Source organism: Cervus elaphus, chromosome 14, assembly GCF_910594005.1.
Source record: "Cervus elaphus chromosome 14, mCerEla1.1, whole genome shotgun sequence".
Classification (NCBI taxonomy): Eukaryota; Metazoa; Chordata; class Mammalia; order Artiodactyla; family Cervidae; genus Cervus; species Cervus elaphus.
In genome coordinates, this window is record NC_057828.1 from 67,505,003 (window position 1) to 67,522,123 (window position 17,121).

General features: G+C 35.2%; 1 protein-coding gene across 4 annotated transcripts in view; it reads left to right on the top strand.

The window, feature by feature from the left end:
- The window catches only part of SWT1 (SWT1 RNA endoribonuclease homolog), a 95,168-nt gene that overhangs the window by 30,984 nt on the left and 47,063 nt on the right, over positions 1 to 17,121 (top strand). For all 4 annotated transcript variants that reach the window (XM_043923359.1, XM_043923357.1, XM_043923360.1 and 1 more), the window contains 3 exons: positions 8,212 to 8,357; positions 10,033 to 10,196; positions 11,384 to 11,522. In XM_043923359.1, the coding sequence (XP_043779294.1) occupies positions 8,212 to 8,357; positions 10,033 to 10,196; positions 11,384 to 11,522 (449 nt within the window). The remainder of the gene's footprint in view (positions 1 to 8,211; positions 8,358 to 10,032; positions 10,197 to 11,383; positions 11,523 to 17,121) is intronic.

Genomic DNA, 17,121 nt, shown 5'->3' on the forward strand with positions numbered 1-17,121 from the left:
TAATGTGCAGATTGTAGAGGGATGAGATTTGAATCTCATGAAGTTTCATTTCAACTTAAGTTATATGATATTCAGAAAACTTTTGAAAAAGCAAGGGAGAGTCAATTTAATATCCCAATAAAATAGTTAGAAATGAAAATCTACATTTTGGTCATGAGGCAAGAGGGTTAATTAATTAATTTGTTGGGAAAGGCTAATGTATGTTGCAGTTATATCCTGAGTGCCTGTAACAGAGTTAGAGTTGGAATTCTGGGTCTACCACTTACCAGCTTTGTGAACTTGGAAAGTTGCTTAATGTTTCCTTCTGTGTGAAGCATAGGGAGAATAGTAATACCTGCATTTATGAGGATATTGTAAGTATTTAATCAGAAAAAGTATGCATGTATGACTTGGAAGAGTGCCTCATACATAAAATTATCTCAGTAAGAGTTTTTCCTCCTTCTCTTGTCTTCATTCCATTCCTCCATTCCCAACTAATATATTCATAAGTTAGTTCTAGGGTAAAAGTAGCATAATGTTAAGCCAAATTGTATTTATCATGTATGAGAAAAGGCTCTATAGGAACTGATAAGAGCAATTTTAATTTGTAGCATTAGTCTGAATTGTATTCACTTCAGAATGGAGTTTTTATAGTTTCATGATCATGGCTAAATTCTCTGAAATGGAGTGATTATGGAAATGAATAGTTCTTAGATTTTTCTTGTAAGAGGGTTGCCAATTATCATTTTAGCTGTGTTCAAAGATAAAATTATTTTTTTTATTTTAAAAGAAACAGATTTCTATCTCTACTTTCAAATTATTTATTAATCTAGCACATAATATATCATCCTGGAGTTTGTTGAAAGCTGAAATAGATTTAGTAATATGTTAATCATTTTGTATTTGAGATAAGATAAATTGAGAGAGAATTGTTATTTTTTTAGTTCCACTTAGAATGAAAATTAAATTGGTGAGATTTAATCCTCCATTATTTCTGCAGTCACTGTTTTGGAATAAACAGATGTAACAGTTTTTAATGAAATGAAAGTTTGTGGTCAAACTTTACTTTTACCTCTGGCGTTGTCATGTTCCAGACAAGCCTTTTTTTGTTGTTTATGTTAAGTGTGATAAGCATACTTACTGTGTAAATCAAACATACTTAATGTGAGGATACATTTTTACTACTTTAAGGGATGATGAGATGATAGTTAACATTAATATTAATAATGGCAGTGATAGGAGAAACCTTCTATAAATCATACATACTATATCTCATTCTAAGTGCTTTACTCACATTTTTAATCTTAAGTATGGGCCAGCAACCTCCAGTTAGTATTTCCAGCCCACATCTCTCTTCTAAACTCTAGACTAATATATTTATCTATTTATTTGGTACCTGTTTGGATGTCTCATAGACATCTGAAACCTGCCGTCTCCAAAAATGAACTCATAATCTTTCCTTCTAAACTGTTCTCCTTTTGAATAAAAAAGGCCATCTTCTACCCATTTTGCTAAAGCCAGAAACCTCAGAGACATTTTTTATTTCTGCCTTTCCTTCATAATCGCTAGTCAGGCAAAAACAGGTCTTGTGTGGTCTTCTTTTCTTTACCTACTCTGCCACCTTCCTATGTCAAGTGATATTATTTTTCCTCTTCCTTTTCTTCTCTAAGACCCATTATGCTCTCTACTTCCATATTCTCCTTCATTTATTTTTCAGAAAAAATAATGCATTTTTAATTTTTAAAAAGTTTTGTTATGAAGAATTTCAACAACTTTCAAAGTGAAGAAGAATTAATAAACTCCTAAGTACCCAGCTACAATAATTATCAAGTTTCTACAGTTCTGTTACCTTATATTTCCATCTACTCCCTGTCCTACGATATGGTAATTTTTATACAGTTCTTTTTATATTGAGGGAAACTGTATAATGTTAAAATGCCCAAATCTTAACTATACAGTGTGACAATGGATACCCTGGTTGTAGCCCCACGTCCCTCTTGATACATAGAACACTTCCATTATCCCAGAAAATGTGCTTTTGCCTGTTTTGTGCCCTTTTTCTAGTTTCTTAAGGTGGAAGCTAAGATAATTTATTTGAGACTTCTGTAAATTTCCCTTTAAGCACTGTCTTAGCTGCATTTCACAAATTTTGATACATTATTTTTTAAAAATTCAATTTAATATGCTTTATAATTTGAATTCCTGGTGGTCTGGTCTAGTGGTTAAGACTCAGTGCTTTCCCTGTTGGGGCTGGGGTTTGATCCCTGGTAGGGGAGCTAATCCTGCAAGCCATGTGGTGCAGCCAAAAAATAAATTAAAGAAAATAATGTTTTATAATTTCCCCCATGACCCATTTCCTTTTGACCCACAGGCTTTTTAGATATTTGGTGCACTTAGCTCCAAATATTTGGAAATTTTCCAGTTATTTTCTTGTTATTGATTATACTTTAATTCTGTTATATGACTGGAGAACATAATTTATATGATTTCTGTTCCTTTAGATTTGTTAAACTTGGTTTTATGCCCATGAATAAAGTCTAAACTTGGTGAATGTTTTATGGTCTCTTAAGAAGAATTTATTCTGCTCTTGTGGGTCGAGTATTCTATAAATTTCATATAGGTCAAGTTTGTTGATAGTGTTGTTTAGTGTTGGGGTCCTTTAATGGACCGGAACCTTGTGGTGCGGAGTCGACGATAAGAAAATGAAAGAGAGAAAGAGAGAGAGAGAAAGAGAGAGAGAGAGACAAAAAAGACCCGGGGACCTAAGCTCTGATGGAGCAAAGGTGCTTTAATGATTTTTCTATGAGTATATATAGGCTGCAGTACAAGAGACTTCTTTCGGGAATGATAGAGATCAGAAAACCAAATGTACAGCAAACGTTACCAAGGAAACATGGGCTAAAAGTAGTCACAAGGTCAGAAGACAATCTCTATCTCAAGAAAGGGGAAGGAGACTAAGCTGTTTTGTCCTAAGGAGAATGTTTACTAAAGGAGACTCATGCTTGCCTCACACAATGACCTCAGTCCCTGGGAGCAGCGTGCTGTTCCGCTTGAAGAGGGACAAAGGACTCATGAGAGACAGCACGTAGGAATCCTCCCGTCAAACATTCCCTGACAGTTTAGGTCTTCTATAACCTTAGTATTAATAATTATCTGTCTGCTTATTTTATAATTACTGAGAAAGGAGTCTTAAATTTCCCAACTCTAATTTATTGATTTGTTTGCTTCTCATTTCCATTCTGTTTGTTTTACTTCATGAATTATGAAGCTCTGTTGTCAGAGGCATGCACATTTAGGATAGTCTTGGAGAACTGACACCTTTCTCATTATCTAATCGCAGTCTTTGTTCCTGATAATATTCCTGATTCTGAAGTTTCCTTTGTTTAATATTAATATTACTATTCCAGTGTTGTTTGCTTTGTATTTATAATAAATATCTTTTTCATCCATTTACTTTTAACATATCTATATCTTTATATTAAAGTATTTTATAGATAGCATATAATTGATGCTTTTCTTTTTTCCATTCTGACAATTTCTGTCTAACTGATGAGTTTCTACTATTTACATTTAATTGGCTGGATCAGAATCTACCATTTTGCTAATTATTTTTTATTTGTTCAGCTATTCTTTTCTTCCTTTTCCTGTTTTTCCCCCCTTGGATTAACTGTGGTGCCATTTTATCTCCATTATTGACTTTGTACCTTTTTGAAAAAAAACTTTATAATGGTTGCCTTAGTGTTTATAATATACATCTTTACTTGATCAAAGTCTGTCTTTAAATAACACTATATTGCTTCATGTGTAGTATAAGTATTTTAATATGCTTTGAATTTCTCCCCCCATCCATTTTGCTATCATTATTACATATTTTACTTTTACAGAAACAATAGCACAGTACTTTATAATAGTTTTGCTTCACCCATTTGCCTTTTAAAGGAATTAAAAATAAGAAAGTGAATGATTTTATCTTGCATTCCATTTTTAGCATTCTTTATTTCTTTTTTTGAATCCAAGTTTCTGTCTTGTGCCAGATTTCTGGTCATATTCCTTTTGCCTAAACAACTTCGACATGTGTAAGTATGTTGGCCGTGAATTTTCTTGTTTTGTTTGTCTGATAGTGTGTTTATTTCTCATTTATTTCTGAAGGATATTTTTACTGGATATGCAATTCTGGGTTGATTTGTTTTTTCTGTTTCTTTGAGTATTTTAAAGGTATCACTCCATTTTCTTCTAACTTGTTTGATTTCTGGTGAGAAGTATGCTATAAATATTTTCTTCCTCTGTGTGTAATGTTCTTTTGGTCTTTTTTTTCCCCTCTCATTGCTTTCAAGATTTTTTGTCTTTATTTAGCAGTTTGTTTTTAGAAGTCTTTAGCAGATGTACCCACTCCAGTGTTCTTGCCTGGAGACTCCCAGGGACGGGGGAGCCTGGTGGGCTGCCGTCTGTGGGGTTGCACAGAGTCGGACACGACTGAGCGACTTAGCAGCAGCAGCAGATGTACCACGTGTTTGTGTGTATGTTTGTGATCCAAGCATGCATGCTCAGTTACTCAGACATGTCCAACCCTTCGTGACACCGTGGATTGTAGCCTGCCTGGTTCCTCTGTCCATGGGATTTTCCAGGCAAGAATACTGGAGTGAGTTGCCATTTCCTCCTCCAGGGTATCTTCCCAACCCAGGGATTGAACCTGTGTCTCCTGCATTGACAGGTGGATTCTTTACCACTGAGCCACCTGGGAAACCTGTATGCTTGTGGTAGAGGAGAGGAAATTATCCTGCTTGATGTTCTCTGAGCTTCTTGGATCTATGGTTTGGTGTTCATTTTTTAGTTTTGAAAAATTCTCAGTCATTATTTCTTTAAATATTTAATATGTCTTCTGCCCCATTCCCTCTTTTCTCCTTCTGGTAATACATTGTAGTAGTCAGCCTCCAAGATGATTCCAGTGATTCCTTGCCTCTTGGTATCTTTTTGTTTTTGTTTCCATGGCTGTGCTGTTCCACTTGCAGGATCTTCGTTACCAATCAGAAATCAAACCCAGGCCCTCTGCAGTGGAAGTGCAGAGTCTTAACCACTGGACCACCAGGGGATTCCTGTGCCTCTTAGTATTAATTCCCTTGTGTAGTCCTCTCCTACATTGTACCAGGGTTGGTCGTCAGTATGACAGATAGCATGCATCAGAAGTGATGGTATGTCACTTCTAAGATTAGTTTATGAAAGACTGGCAGTTCCTTTTTGGGCACACTCTTGTTTCTTTCTCTTGGATCACTTGTTCTGGGGAAGCAAACTCCATGCTCTGAATAGCTCTATGGAGATGCCCACCTGGTGAGAAACTGAAGCCTCAAGCCAAAAGCCAGTGAAGGGCTAAGCCCTACCAATAGCTACATGAATGAGCGCCAATTAAATCATGAGGTGACTGTAACACTGGGGACTGGTATGCTTCAACTTTGTGAGATACCCTGAGCCAGAACCATTCAGTCGAGCTGCTCACAGATCCCTCACTTTTAGGAACTGTGTGAGATAATAAATGTTTTTTTCACACTGCTAAGTTTTGGGGATAAACTGTTACACACCCAATAGACAACTAATACATGCCTATATATTTGACTATTTGATATTGTCCAACAGCTCTTATATATATATATTTTAACATTTTCTTCTCTTTTGTTTGTTTGGATAATTTCTTTTGACCTGTGTTAATGTTTGGTCTTTCCTCACCTGTGTTGAGTCTACTGAGGAACTTGTTGAAGGCATTTTTAATTTCTGTCTGGTTTTACATGCTATTCACCTTTTCTGTTGAGCTTTCCAGGTGGCGCTAGTGGTAAAGAACCCGCTTGCCAAAGCAGGAGCTGTAAGAGATGTGGGTTGGATCCCTGGGTGGGGAAGATCCCTTGAAGGAGGGCTTGGCAACCTGCTCCAGTATTCTTGCCTGGAGAGTCCCATGGACAGAGGAACTGGTGGGCTACAATGCCTAAGGTGACAAAGAGTCAGACACAACTGAAGAGACTTAGCACACATGCACCTTTTTGATTAGAACCTTTGACACATTAATCAAAATTCTTTAAAATTTCCTGTCAGATAGCTTCAACGTCTGTGTCATATCTGAGTCTGGTTCTATTGATTGCTTTGTCTCTTGGAAGTATATTGCTCTTTTTCTGGGTTGAATTGATATCCAGATTTTAAGGCTCAACTCTGTGATTTCCTCCCTTCCTCAGTTTCCCCTTAACTGTCTATATGTTTTGGCCTGTGCTACCTAACATTGCCTTCTGACATTTCAAGCCACAAAGGCTCTGACTTTCTGTCCTAAAGCATTGATGAGTTGGGGAATGCCCTCAGGCAAAAAGAAAAGTGTGCTCTTAACCTTTGCAGTGTCTGTGTCTTGAGTGTAGATTCCCCTCCACCTTCTACCTTCATTTTATTGCTCTTTAGTGCCTTCAAATAGGTTTTGCCTTTTTTGTTGTTTTTGGTCTAGATTTTCTAATTCTCTCTATGGGAAATTAATCTGATCAAGCTACTCTGCCATTAACAGAAGCTGGAAGCCTACTAGTCTCAAGAACAACAGTTTGGTAAACACAGATCTGATGTCATTTCTGCATTGAAGCCCTTAAATCTCTTTCCATTTATTAATGTCCTTGACTTTTTCTGTAGCTACGTAAACTGGTCTTATCCTATATCTAATCATCCTGGCTTCTTTCAGCATATGGCAAATTCACATCATTTATCTTCAGTCATCAGTTCAATCACTCAGTTGTGTCCAACTCTTTGTGACCCCATGAACCACAGCATGCCAGGCCTCCCTGTCCATCCCCAACTCCTGGAGTCCACCCAAACCCATGTCCATTGAGTGGGTGATGCCTTCCCACCATCTCATCCTCTGTCATCCCCTTCTCCTCCTGCTCTCAATCTTTCCCAGCATTAGGGTCTTTTCAAATGAGTCAGCTCTTCACATCAGGTGGCCCAAGTATTGGAGTTTCAGCTTCAACATCAGTCCTTCCAATGAATACCCAGGACTGATCTCCTTTAGGATGGACTGGCTGAATTTCCTTGCAGTCCAAGGGACTCTCAAGAGTCTTCTCCAACACCACAGTTCAAAAGCATCAATTCTTTGGCACTCAGCTTTCTTTACAGTCCAACTCTCACATCCATACATGACCACTGGAAAAACCATAGCCTTGACTAGACGGACCTTTGTTGACAAAGTAATGTCTCTGCTTTTTAATATGCTTTCTAGGTTGGTCATAACTTTCCTTCCAAGGAGTAAGCGTCTTTTAATTTCATGGCTGCAATCACCATCTGCAATGATTTTGGAGCCCAGAAAAATAAAATCAGCCACTGTTTCCACTGTTTCCCCATCTATTTGCCATGAAGTGATGGGACCAGATGCAGTGATCTTAGTTTTCTGAATGTTGAGCTTTAAGCCAACTTTTTCACTCTCTTCTTTCATTTTCATCAAGAGGCTCTTTAGTTCTTCTTCACTTTTTGCCAAAAGGGTGGTGTCATCTGCATATCTGAGGTTATTGACATTTCTCCCAGCAATCTTGATTCCAGCTTGTGCTTCCTTCAGCCCAGCATTTCTCATGATGTTCTCTGCATGTAAGTTAAATAAGCAGGGTGACAATATACAGCCCTGATGTACTCCTTTTCCTATTTGGAACCAGTCTGTTGTTTCATGTCCAGTTCTAGCTGTTGCTTCCTGACCTGCATACAGATTTCTCAAGAGGCAGTTCATTTGCCTTAGGCCCAGTCTAAATAAATTTGTAATTGCCTACCCTGTGTAAATCGTTTATTTTATTATGGCTCTTAATGTTTATTTTTCTTGGAATGATCATATTCTTGTGTTCAAATCCACCTCCCACTTACCGGGTGTAACTTTGGATAAGTTACTTAACCTTTTTATACTTCAGTTTCTTATGTGTGAAATGGGGATAAAAATTAGTACCACTCCTACCTAAGAAGTTTGTTGTGAGAATTAAATGGATTGATATATATAAAGTGCTTAGCTTAGTTCCTGATACCAGGAAAACATTCTATATATAACAATAATAATTATTCTCAAAATCTAAGGTGATATGACTCTGGTGTATGATAATCTATCTTCTGCATTAAAAAATTATCCTTTGTTAATATATGTACTGAGAATCACCAGCCTCTGATTAGATTCCATGTGATTTTAGTTGCCATGCGATTTGTCTCATAAAAAATAAAATATTTTTTCCTCCTAATCCAACCTAGGGATGATAGAAATTTAAGAAACAAAGGCCTAATAAGTGGTGTGAAGTCACTCAGTAAAGAAGAATTGAGTGCAGAGTTTTTAAACTTATCTCTGAACACAGATGTATGTCATCAGCCTTGTATATCTAAACAACAATTGAAAGCAGGTAGTATTCTTACTACAAATAATTAGAAGTATATCTTATTTTGTGTACTAAGAATATTGACAGCAGTTGGAATTGATAGTAAATTTTTATTTTGTACATTTAAAGAAACATTGTTTGGAGTATTTGCTGGCACATAAATGGTAGAAATGAATGAATATTATGATGGTGATCCAAGAAAAAAGCATACATTATTGCCTTCTATATATACTTGTACAAATTAATTCAAATTTTTTTCTGTACACTCATATACATTTTTATATATTTGTAATCACCATGTGCATCCTATTTTTTCCTTCACAGAGGATACTTTTTAAATTAATAGTAGCTATAAGAGATATCCATTTGAGGTAGCGAAAATAGTTTATTCTTAAAATTAGTTTCATATTCATAACTTTCTATTAATACAGTAAAACAGTAATAGACTTGAAGGGCTCTAGTAGTAATGTTTTTAAATTTAAACTAATATACACATTATTTAAAAGCATATCTCACCATTTCCTTCTGAGGGAAAAATAATTATTGAAGTCTTTAATAGCATATGCATATGTTTCATATATTCATATTTGAATATATGCTACTTATTTGGTGCTTATTTCACTGTTTTGGTAATAAAATTTCCTTTGTCATAATATTCTAAATGGCCTTTAGAGGCAGTTACAGAATATTCTATTTTATAGCTTTTCAAGGGAAATATGCTTTTGATTTGCTTATTGTATTACTGACATTTAAAATTTTTACTTCATATTCATAGGGATAATCCCCTTAATATTTTCAATTTTGCCATAAAGAAATTGCAGTTGTTTGCAGGTGTCAAAATGGTAATTATAATGAAATAATATAAATAAAAATAATCAAAACTAATATTAGAAAGTAAAGATATATAGGTAGTTAAGTCAGAGATTCTAGTCTTTTCAAGACAATTTATAGATGTGAATTATGTTTATGATTTTTGGAAGTAAACACATTTTGAGCCGTAGTTCTTGGTTTTCTATTATAAATATTAATAGATGCAAAGAATTATTTTAATTTTTCATTTTTTTCAATAATGAAAGGTTAAAATATACACATTTCTCTTTTATATTTTGTCCTACCTCCTTTCAAAGACAATGGGCTGCTTTTCTGGGCGCCTGATGTCCTCTGCTAGCGATCAGAAGTTGTTTTGTGGAGTTTGCTCAGCGTTCAAATGTTCTTTTGATGAATTTGTGGGGGAGTAAGTGGTCTCCCGGTCCTTTTCTTCTGCCATCTTAGCTCCTCCTCCCACATTTCTCAAATTTCTTTTTTTCTTTCAAATTTCTATTTTAGTAAAAACATTTCATTGCCTTTTGTCGAAAAGATAAAGCATTTACTAATGTAATATGTATTGCCTCTAAAAACAGCTATACTAAATATTTCTAAATACTCTTTATTTATTTATTTTTGGCCATGCCACGTGGCTTGCAGGAGTTCCCTGACCAGGGATTGAACCAGGGCCAGGGCAAGTGAAAGCCTGGATCCTAACCAGTAGTCCACCAGTGAGCTCCCCAAAATCTTGTTTTAAAAATATTCATTTGTTCTCTAGATTCAAATGCTAACTATATCCATTAAATGTTTATTATTTATGGCCAAATACTAATTATATATGTAAAATAGTTACTATTAATGTTCTAAGTAAAGCTTGTAACTATTTGTTTTGAAGAAACAACACCTTTGGAGGAGAGCCATGAGGAAGAATCTACAAACTCTGGACTACCCGTTCTACTTGAAAGCATTGTATCTGATCTCGAAAGATCTCTTGGAACAGCTTTATCTTCAATATTAGAAACAGAAATGAAAATTGCTTTTGGAAACCTTTGGATGGAGGTGATTATTTGAACACGTCATTAAAAATTTCTTTTTTATTGCTTAAGATTTATTGCCTTATTTTAAGAAATACTATTTCTATAAAATATATGTTTCATTGTAATAATCGATATCACATTAATTTTTTCTTGAAGTTTTTGGAATAACTTTAAAAACTAACTGATGGATATTTCCTAAAGATTAGAACTATTTTTTTCATTCATTTTTTCAGTGAACAAATATTTATTGGGTGTCTACCATTTGTTAGACACATTTCCTCCATGGAGCTTAAATTGAAAGAAAATGTCTCGTTTTTAGTTTATTTGAGTCAAAATGTCTAGTATAGGGAGTTATCTTAGCAATATCTACTCAGAAAAGGAAGTGTATATTGTGGCTTATGTGATGTAAGTTTAAGAATCAGAGTATAAATTTGGTATTAGTAGAATATTTTGAATTTTCTTTAGATTCACATCTTTTCTGTAATAAATAAATATCACATTTGGGAATAATGGCCTTCTTATTTAATGTTTGTCTGCTATTCATATTTATCATTAGGAGAAAGTTTATTCCCTATCAATTATGTCTATCCCAGATATTCAGTGAGATTCTAATATTTGTCAGTGTGGCTTGATTATACTATCAAGTGTTAAACCAAGATGTTGAAGAATGATCAGATTCTAGGAAGGCGGATGTAAATTAGATTTCATAATAGAGTCTAATAAAGTGATTGCATATGAATGATTGAAGAAAGGATGTACTGACATCTTGTAGTACTTAATGATGAGTTTTCTTTATAAACATGTCTTTTATAGGAGTGTAGCAAGTGTCACTTATAGTTGAAAATTCTTTTCTGTATAGATGTTTTTCTCTAGTTTTAGGAAATTATATTGACTTTGTTGTAGAAATGACCATGTGGAAAGGTAGATGACAACTTTTGCTGACTAGAACTGTAGTTTTTCTGATTAAAACTATTCTTTCTTTTGACACACATAGCTTCTAAAACTGTAAGTATTACTACTAATGTGAATTTTATAAAAGCAATTTTGGTGGAATAGGCATTTTAAGATTGTGACTGGCTTTTAGTAGAACATCTTTTAGTTTAAGAAGAATTCAATTATGTTTTGCCTAGAAATCTATGTAGGAATTCCTAAATAGGTACTTTTAAATAACAGAATAATAAATATATCAATAATGCTATTTTTCTCTAGATGCTTTACTTGAAACCTCCATGGACTCTAATACATTTATTACAGTGTTTTAGAAAACATTGGTTGGCTGTATTTGGATTAGTTATGGAAAAGAACTTGCTCTTAACCATTGAGAGTCTATATGAAAATCTCCGTAAAGGTATGAATCTTTCATTTTTCCTTTGAAGTGTTGTATTAAAGTCAGAATAATAGCTATATCCCATGTGTAGATGAATTAATAAAAAATTTTTCAATTATTTCTCAACCATTTACACTTTTAATTTCTTAAGGAAATTTATGGCAGCTAGATGAATGGATGGAGTTCATAGAGATTGTGACTGTTCATTGTATCATTTTTGATGTTCAAATAGTTTATCAAGATTTCTACTTAAAATACATGGTTAAGGAATAGGAATCCTTTGGCTTTGGTGCATAATGAATTTTAGAACCACAAGAGACTAGAATCAACCACTTAGTTGGTAGTTCTTAAACTGTATCACACAGAACCTTTTTGAAGTGCTTCTGGAGTTGCCAGAGATTAGGGGTGGAAAGGTTGATGGGGAGCCTGATAATAGTGTGCCTTTGACCTTCAACCCCAACTTTAGCCATTCAGTTTTCTTTTATTTATTTATGTAGAGAGATTCCATGTGTGATTAAAAAAGAAAAAGTGTTTCTGCTAAGAAGCAAAAGATGTGAAAAGCACTGATCTAATAGCGGGCTACAGTTTCAGTTCATCTTAGTCACTCAGTTGTGTCCGACTCTTTGCGACCCCATGGACTGCAGCACACCAGGCCTCCCTGTCCGTCACCAACTCCCAGAGTTCATCCAAACCCATGCCCGTTGAGACGGTGATGCCATCCAACTATCGCATCCTCTGTCGTCCCGTTCTCCACCTGCCCTCAATCTTTCCCAGCGTCAGGGTCTTTTCAAATGAGTCAGCTCTTTGCATCAGGTGGCCAAAGTATTGGAGTTTTAGCTTCAACATCAGTTCTTCCAATGAACACCCAGGACTGATCTCCTTTAGGATGGACTGGTTGGATCTCCTTGCAGTCCAAGGGACTCTGAAGAGTCTTCTCCAACACCACAGTTCGAAAGCAGCAATTCTTTGACACTCACCTTTCTTTACAGTCCAACTCTCACATCCATACATGACCACTGGAAAAACCATAGCCTTGACTAGATGGACCTTTGTTGGCAAAGTAATGTCTCTGCTTTTTAATATGCTGTCTAGGTTGGTCATAACTTTCCTTCCAAGGAGTAAGCGTCTTTTAATTTCATGGCTGCAATCACCATCTGCAGTGATTTTGGAGCCTAAAAAAATAAAGTCAGCCACTGTTGCCACTGTTTCCCCATCTATTTGCCATGAAGTGATGGGACCAGATGCCATGATCTTTGTTTTCTGAATGTTGAGCTTTAAGCCAACTTTTTCACTCTCTTCTTTCATTTTCATCAAGAGGCTCTTTAGTTCTTCACTTTCTGCCAAAAGGGTGGTGTCATCTGCATATCTGAGGTTATTGACATTTCTCCCAGCAATCTTGATTCCAGCTTGTGCTTCCTCCAGCCCAGCGTTTCTCATGATGTACTCTGCATATAAGTTAAATAAGCAGGGTGAAAATACACAGCCTTGATGTACTCCTTCCCGATTTGGAACCAGTCTGTTGTTTCGTGTCCAGTTCTAGCTGTTGCTTCCTGACCTGCATACAGACTTCTCAAGAGGCAGGTCAGGTGGTCTGGTATTCCCATCTCTTGAAGAATTTTTCACAGTTTATTGTGATCCACACAGGCAAAGGCTTTGGCATAGTCAATAAAGCAGAAATAGATGTTTTTCTGGAACTCTCTGGCTTTTTCAATAATGTAGCAGATGTCGGCAATTTGATCTCTGGTTCTTCTGCCTTTTCTAAAACCAGCTTGAACACCTGGAAGTTCACGGTTCATGTATTGCTGAAGCCTGGCTTGGAGAATTTTGAGCATTACTTTGCTTGCATGTTTATGGGCTACACTTTATGGGATCTCAAAAGAGTCAGACATGACTTAGCGACTAAATAAATATTATTAAAGTCTGTGTTTTATCATTAAGGAAACTAGCTTTGAGAGAGTAAGTGATTTGTCCAGAGTGAACAGCTCCATTTCTTTCTTTTTTTTTTTTTTTTAAAACATGATTTTAAACATTCATATCTTATTCATTTCTAAATGTCAAGAGTTATTGGTAGACTTGAAAACACTTTAAAAACAAGTCCTTGGCCACCTCCAAATTATTCTTGGTGACCTTAACATCCCTCTGGCCATAGTCTTGGGATAGAGGGCATATAAAAAGTCACCATCATTTCTTTTGCTGTACCTTTGAAAAGGGAAGTATAAACCATTATTACGATGTTCAGTTAGTTCTTGACTTTTCTCAAACTCCTCATGAAGTGATCTATGTTATGTATTAGTTATATCCTGTCTACTTTTTAAAAATAACAGTATATGTGGGCCTTTAAATGACCACCTCAGTACAAGAGCCAGGTAGTGAAGAAGAATAAAAGACATAGTTTTACTCTAAAACATGTGCAAACAATTATTGCAGCACTTGAACACAGATTTTAGCACTAAGCTTCCTAGCAGCTAAGATAAAACAAAAGCATTCTATGATGGATATACCATTTCTCTTTTCCCCTGAAGTGTAAACTCTGAAAATGTTTTATATCTTTATAAATTTCCCCAGGAAACTTAAAAGTTCATAATCAATACTTTATGACATATATGTAGTAGATGTTGCATGAATATTTATTTTTTAAAGTTAACTGATTTTTAAAATAAAGATACACATTCCAGGCATTGACCTTTAACTAGAAAATATTTATTAGGGGTATTATTATTAAGGAATGACATATTAGACATGTCTTCAAAGCATTTTAAAAGATACAGAAACAGTGTTCATATCTTTTACTAGGGACATAATTTTGTTGCTTCTGTCAAAAGAAGTCCATAAACCATGTGTGATCTTAAATAAGACTTGGTTTCAAAAATGGGACATCTAGTTGCCATCTTCCATTTGTCTGTTTTCCAGGGCTGGGCATTTTTTTTGTGCTTATATGGAACTTAGAGGTAGTAGTCAGTAGTTCTATTTTTCTCTAATAACAAGAGAAGTGAAGAGAGATGACCATTCCTTTCATTAAAAACTCATTTGGCGAATACTCTCCAACATGAATCACAGCAGGATCCTCTATGACCTACCTCCCAGAATATTGGAAATAAAAGCAAAAATAAACAAATGGGACCTAATGAAACTTAAAAGCTTTTGCACAACAAAGGAAACTATAAGCAAGGTGAAAAGACAGCCCTCAGATTGGGAGAAAATAATAGCAAATGAAGAAACAGACAAAGGATTAATCTCAAAAATATACAAGCAACTCCTGAAGCTCAATTCCAGAAAAATAAATGACCCAATCAAAAAATGGGCCAAAGAACTAAACAGACATTTCTCCAAAGAAGACATACAGATGGCTAACAAACACATGAAAAGATGCTCAACATCACTCATTATCAGAGAAATGCAAATCAAAACCACAATGAGGTACCATTACACGCCAGTCAGGATGGCTGCTATCCAAAAGTCTACAAGCAATAAATGCTGGAGAGGGTGTGGAGAAAAGGGAACCCTCTTACACTGTTGGTGGGAATGCAAACTAGTACAGCCGCTATGGAGAACAGTGTGGAGATTTCTTTAAAAACTGGAAATAGAACTGCCATATGACCCAGCAATCCCACTTCTGGGCATACACACTGAGGAAACCAGATCTGAAAGAGACACGTGCACCCCAATGTTCATCGCAGCACTGTTTATAATAGCCAGGACATGGAAGCAACCTAGATGCCCATCAGCAGATGAATGGATAAGGAAGCTGTGGTACATACACACCATGGAATATTACTCAGCCATTAAAAAGAATTCATTTGAACCAGTCCTAATGAGATGGATGAAACTGGAGCCCATTATACAGAGTGAAGTAAGCCAGAAAGATAAAGAACATTACAGCATACTAACACATATATATGGAATTTAGAAAGATGGTAATGATAACCCTATATGCAAAACAGAAAAAGAGACACAGATGTACAGAACAGACTTTTGGACTCTGTGGGAGAAGGCAGGGGTGGGATATTTCGAGAGAACAGCATGTATATTATCTAGGGTGAAACAGATCACCAGCCCAGGTGGGATGCATGAGACAAGTGCTCGGGCCTGGTGCACTGGGAAGACCCAGAGGAATCGGGTGGAGAGGGAGGTGGGAGGGGGGATCGGGATTGGGAATACATGTAACTCCATGGCTGATTCATGTCAATGTATGACAAAACCCACTACAATATTGTAAAGTAATTAGCCTCCAACTAATAAAAATAAATGAAAAAAAAAAAAACTCATTTGGAGGATTATTGTGTAATCATAATTTATTGGTCTTTGATCTAGAAGAATCTGATGCCTAATGTTTACTGGCTTGTGAATGATATGTAATAGAATTATAAAAATGCCTTCTGCTCTAAAATAATTTTGAATTAGAAAAAATTACAGATAATTTTGTTTATAATCTTTTAATAGTATCCACAGCTGTTGAATTATACATGTGTTTAACTTACTGTACCAAGCATGTCACTTTAGATCAATTCATAGAAAATTATGTAGAAAATGAGTAGAAGCTTTTTCTGCCTTCATTTTCCATATTAATTTTCGCCTAAATAATTATTAACCTTATATAAACATTAAATTATTTCAGCCTTGTAGATTTTTTTATGCTTTGTCTAAGTACTGAATTGATCATTGACATTATACTTTTGCCTTAATCTTTAGTAAAGAATTCTTTTAAGATGAAATAAAATGATTAATTCAAGGATTTCAGCCCTATCAAATAATACTACCCTGGAGAAACACCATTAAAAGAAGTTGTGTCCAACTGCCTCCTCTGAGGAGATTTACCTCCTTTCTGTCCTCTGTAGCATCTCTTATCTCTAATTTTCCCACAGGAATTTGAACTAGTCTTTGATTTTAAAAATAACTGAAAGTGTCTTGCAAGGAGATGCACTGTTTGCTTGATAAAAGGGTAGCCAGAATCTTGGCTGTAACCGTCACAGTAGATCAGAATTTCAGAATATTGAGTAATTAATTATGAAAATCCACTTTTTATTTTCATTTAAACTTTCAGGATTTCACAAGCAAATATTTGTTATGTAAGTTATACAGAAAAACTATTTTTTTAACTCATAGTGCCAGTGTTTCAGAATAAAATATAATTTCTGAAGCTGTGAACCTAAAAGAAAACAAAGCAAACACATTGCACTGTGGTTATTTTAAATGCCTTTGAAAACTGTTATGCAGTATTCTATCTTAATAATAGAGATAATTTTTTCTGTTCTGAATTTTGGTAACGTTAGAAAGTTGTTTAACTTCATTGTTCGTAACTTTGAATCTTTGAATTATTGTCACCACTTCTAATTGGTTTGAAAATTTAATGTAAGCAAGTTTAGTTCCTTGAGACAAAAATGTTACATCTTTAAATTATTACCTGTAGATTAACTCACTTTGCTAATTTAAGGGGGGAAAATTCTATTAGCTTCTTTTGCCCATAGCTCACTGTTAAGTAGTTTATTTTTCACTGAAATTGGATTGTGTCCAGAGAGAACACATTTTCAATAAATCTGGTATTATATTTCATGTGATGGAATTTGAAGATAAGTCACTACATGATTACTGAGTTGATTATGAAAGGTACTGCATATAATTT